General features: G+C 46.3%; 1 protein-coding gene across 1 annotated transcript in view; it reads left to right on the top strand.

Annotated features, from left to right (window-relative positions):
* T265_08609 (hypothetical protein) overlaps positions 1-4,398 on the top strand; it is a gene marked incomplete at both ends in the record, with an annotated part of 26,046 nt that overhangs the window by 3,104 nt on the left and 18,544 nt on the right. Inside the window, 2 exons of the mRNA XM_009174464.1 lie at positions 567-755; positions 1,064-1,287. Coding sequence (XP_009172728.1) covers positions 567-755; positions 1,064-1,287 — 413 coding nt within the window. The remainder of the gene's footprint in view (positions 1-566; positions 756-1,063; positions 1,288-4,398) is intronic.

The following is a 4,398-nucleotide window of genomic DNA, read 5'->3' as shown; positions in this document are numbered from 1 at the left end:
CCTTCGAAGGATAAGGCCAGAGAGCACCTTCGATGCCACAGCTAACAGGCTGATGCCACGGTGGTTTTCGCATAGCGTCCGTGTACCCTGAAGATAGGGATAACTGTCGACGTGCCTCATTCTGCAGGCACTTGCTCTTCGTCCCACAACCTCGTCCTACAACCACTATACGGCAAGTACGCGGCCATTACAACTGGCAATGATGATGATGATGATGATGACGACTGTCTATAATACAAAACTGTACGTAAGCAGGTACTTATTAAAAGCTAGAGTAACAAAGATAAGTATTGAAATCGAGTTGATTGGAGTGTGTTCCCCATCCCGGATCACCGTCTTCGAAGAGCATTATCTTCTGTTCTGAACCATTGCTGGTAGGAGCTCACGTGATGTAAGGGCTAGGGCCTGTAGTCATGGTACTGATTACAACAGCACTTATGTAGTCGCTTAACCGGACTGTCCAGCGGAATTTCGGCTAATTTTATGTGGGCTCACTTTGAGGTGAGGTTACTAAGGGACGTTTGGTCCATTCCCGTTGTGGCTGCTAACTCTGATATGATCGTCAGGTGTTTGTCTGAGTGATGCTGAAATGTCGGCAAGACCGACTGACTTGTTCAGCTGTCGCACCCTTTCGGTGCCTAACTGCCACGCCACCCAAAGGTTGGACGAGGGCTGGGATACTGCCAAGTTGCCCAAACCTAGACAGGGGAAGTCCAGAGGCGGAGGTCGGATTCGAACCACCGACCTTCCGATCAGTAAATTCGCACTCTAACCACTTGGGTTAGAGTGGTGCCTTATCCTTGCTTGCCTTCCCCAAGGATTGACTGCACTCCGTTTTTTCCTTTTCTCCACTCTGAACCAAGCGGTTGACTGTTTGACAGCCAGACATCACTACGTATTACTAGTGTGTTGCACCAGAATGGTGAACTACCACTTGAACTAAGAAGCTCTGGTTGGTGGTAGGGTGATTGATGGTCCATTAGTAATATTCTTTGTTTGAGGCACCCAAGTTATTTCGTCGTAAACTTTTCAGAAGACACTACATCACTTTTTACTATGCGAGTAATTCACAAGGAGGTTGACAAGTACTCATCAGGACACATCACGCTGATTGCGGAGAACGAGGAGGATATGTGGTTAACCTATAACTTGGTCCAGATCGGCGACCAGCTGCGGTGCTCCACAGTTCGGAAAGTTCAAAACGAGTCAGCCACTGGAAGCGTTCAGACGAAGCAAGTGAGGACAAACTTAACTATCAATGTGGAGAAAATTGATTTCGACCTCCAGGTATGTGCTCCATGAGCGTTTTCTTTTTTTCTTTTTTTGGTCAAATAGCGTGCTGTTTCTTCTAATTGATTTTCACCCACGGCGGTTGTCGAGACTAACCGGAGTGGTTCTCTTCTCAAAGTTGTCAGCTTTTCGGGGGATAATGGGAGCTGCTTCTAGGCTGTTTTCTGAAATGATGTGAAACGAGACAGCATCCGTCCAGATTGCTTTTAGGTGTCCCCAACCCTGAGCACCGCCTTCTTTCGGTCCACTAATTTGCGAACTAGTTGCCACTATCCGGAACGCAAGTCGAACACCATGAAGTATTGATATTACTGTAGCAAATTGAAAATCTCAGCAACCCAAGAGACAGCTGAAATCCGACTTACGGTTAGTTCATTCAACTCCCCGGAAATCCACGCAAAACCGGTATTTTTCGTCCGTCTTCTTCACTAGTACCGCCAGGGAGTTGTACGCACTGCAGGCTTCCTCGATTATGCCAATTTTCAACATCTTTTGAACCTGTTTATGAACCTCCCCCGTGGATGGAGCGGTAACTGACGGGGGCCGTAAGGTCGAAAGTGCTCGGATGAGAGGTGGATTTCGTGTTCGGCCAGTGGACAGAAGTTAAACAGATCTTCATCGCCTGCGAACACTTAGGAGTACTCCTCGACCACAGACTGTACTGACGGAACATTTCAAGACGGAAGCTTTCGGACACAGTTCGCTCATAGTGGTGCTTGGGTAACCTTCAAGCTTAATTGAGTCATACGTTTTCATCAGTTTGCCGCGCTTTCGGTCCACCACGGATTCTGAGCTTTTGAGAAAACCTGCTCGCAAAACTATCCTTGTTTGGGCTGATCAGGAACTCGTGCTACACTGACATGTCGCCTAAACGCATTGAGTGCAATGATGATCTGTCGATTTTCAGTCGGCTTCAGGGCCAGCACACACGGTTTGCAATCAGTTTCGTTCCCTATGATGCTTAGTGACACCCCCTCTGTAATAGCTAGTAGATGACTTACTCTTCTCTGTTGTGTTACTAGAACAGCGAGTCGTAGAAAGCAATTTCTCGTATTTGTTTGTCCTTCCACTGTTTGCCTTCAGTTGATTTTACTTCCTTCGCTTTGGTATCTAGTGATTCGAATTCAGCAGGCGAGAGTTGGGGCTGAAGATCATGGTTGAGACGACATGCGCGATGGCGGATATCAGTCAAACGTTGGGTGGTTAAATGGATCCTAGATATTGCAACATAGTCAATTTATCACATAGACCCTTAAGTGAAGAGGAACGTTGTCTGTTAGAGAAAGGATTGAATTTTCCAGTGAGTGAAGGCGTTATAAGGGCAGAAGAGATCATTCATAGTGTCGAGTCTGTATTTCAGAAGCTTCCTTCAGTGGGAGCGGAGAAATTACGTGTACAGTTGGTCACAGTCTTTAAGTCCCAGCAACCAGGGGTTCCAAACCACACCAGCTGAGCGAAGAGCCTTAAACACATTAAAAAGTGTAGACAGTATAGTAATTACAAAGGTAGATAAGGGTAAGGCGACGGTCATCATGAGTAAGAGTGACTATCTTCAGAAAAGTAGACAACACTTAGCTGATGGTTCTTACCGACAAATTAGTAACGTCGTCAATAATGAATAAGAGTAAAGTTGAAGTTGGGTGGTATCTAAGATCTGTGATAAACCATCTGGGGCAGGCCAAGTATTATCAATTGTACCCAAAAAGTACAGTCCAACCACGACTTTACGGGTTACCAAAAATTCACAAGGAAGGTGTCCCCATAAGACCAATGGTGGATGGCATGGGTTCTAACAGGTATCCTTAAACCACTTGCCGGCAATTCACCCACACACATCCAAGATTCGTATGACTTTGATAAGAAAAAGTAGCTGGGTTTCAGTTAGAACTAGACGAAGTTCTGGTTAGCTATGATGTCAAATTGATGTATACCAGCGTCCCTAATTCGGACGCTGTGGAAGTTGCGAAAAAGCTTTTACTGGCAGACGTAACGCTCCAAGAACGAACGCAACTCTCCGTAGACGAGATATTTGAAGGCGTAAAGGTATGCATAAACTTCAGTCATTTTGTTTTCGACTCAATTATATACTCTCAAGAACAACGTTTAGCGATGGGATCACTAATATCCCCGATTTTGCCAACATGTACACGGATGACCTTAAGCAAAAAGCTTTTAAACGAGTGTCCACCAAGGGTTTTCTGGTGTTACGTAGATGACATATTCGTTGTGATAAAGCGGAATAAGGTGAACGGATTCTTTCAATATATGAACACTTTGGACCCTCACAATAAGTTTAGCATGGAGCTAGAGTCCACATCGGGTGCATTACCTTTCCTTAACTGCATGACACACAAGAGTGGTGGGAAGTTAAAGACCATTGTTTGCCAGAACTCAGCAGATTGCGTTGTGGTCTTAAACTACTCCTGAGGACATTCAAAAGCAGTATATGCTAGCATAGCTTCAACGATGTTTAGGAGAATGAGATCACTGTGTACAGAGGAGGTCGATCGAAGAGCAGCAGAACTTGAGGTAAAAAAGCGACTTCAAGTTAGCGGTGGGTTTAATTAAGTGGCAGCTAAGACCGGTATTGGTGTCAACACCAAGGCAGAACAACGAGTGGATGGGAACAACGGTCATTCCATACAAAACAGGGACATCTGAAGTCATTAGAAGGGTACTGAATTCCGTCACGAAGAGACTGGACCCATTGAGCTATACTGGGGGTGTTCGCGCGACACTCACAGTGTCTCTCATACCAGGTTGGTCAATGGTTAGAGGTCCGACGAACACAGTCTCCTGGTCCTCCAGGTTGGGAGTTGGAACATGTATGGCGACTTGTTCCGTAGAAAAGGTAATGCATTTGCATTTCCCCGCCAAAGACCGCTGCCTTGCGGTTAGGCTTTTGAGCCAAGGGCTTTGGTTGAGGACCCTAATCGTCCTCCTGTCTAGGTGTGAGCGCCTTGGCAATATCCCAGCCCTCGTACAACCATGACCTACACAACTAACAATATCCTCATGCCACATCGGCCGTCGCGTGGTGCCATCAGCCGGGTCGCCTTACTTGCTGCATACAGCAGGGCGGGTAAGCGAAAACAGGCTACTGCTGAC

Source organism: Opisthorchis viverrini (assembly GCF_000715545.1).
Source record: "Opisthorchis viverrini unplaced genomic scaffold opera_v5_227, whole genome shotgun sequence".
Taxonomy (NCBI): Eukaryota; Metazoa; Platyhelminthes; class Trematoda; order Opisthorchiida; family Opisthorchiidae; genus Opisthorchis; species Opisthorchis viverrini.
The sequence above is the reverse complement of the archived record's forward strand: the minus strand, read 5'-3'. Positions and strand labels throughout refer to the sequence as shown.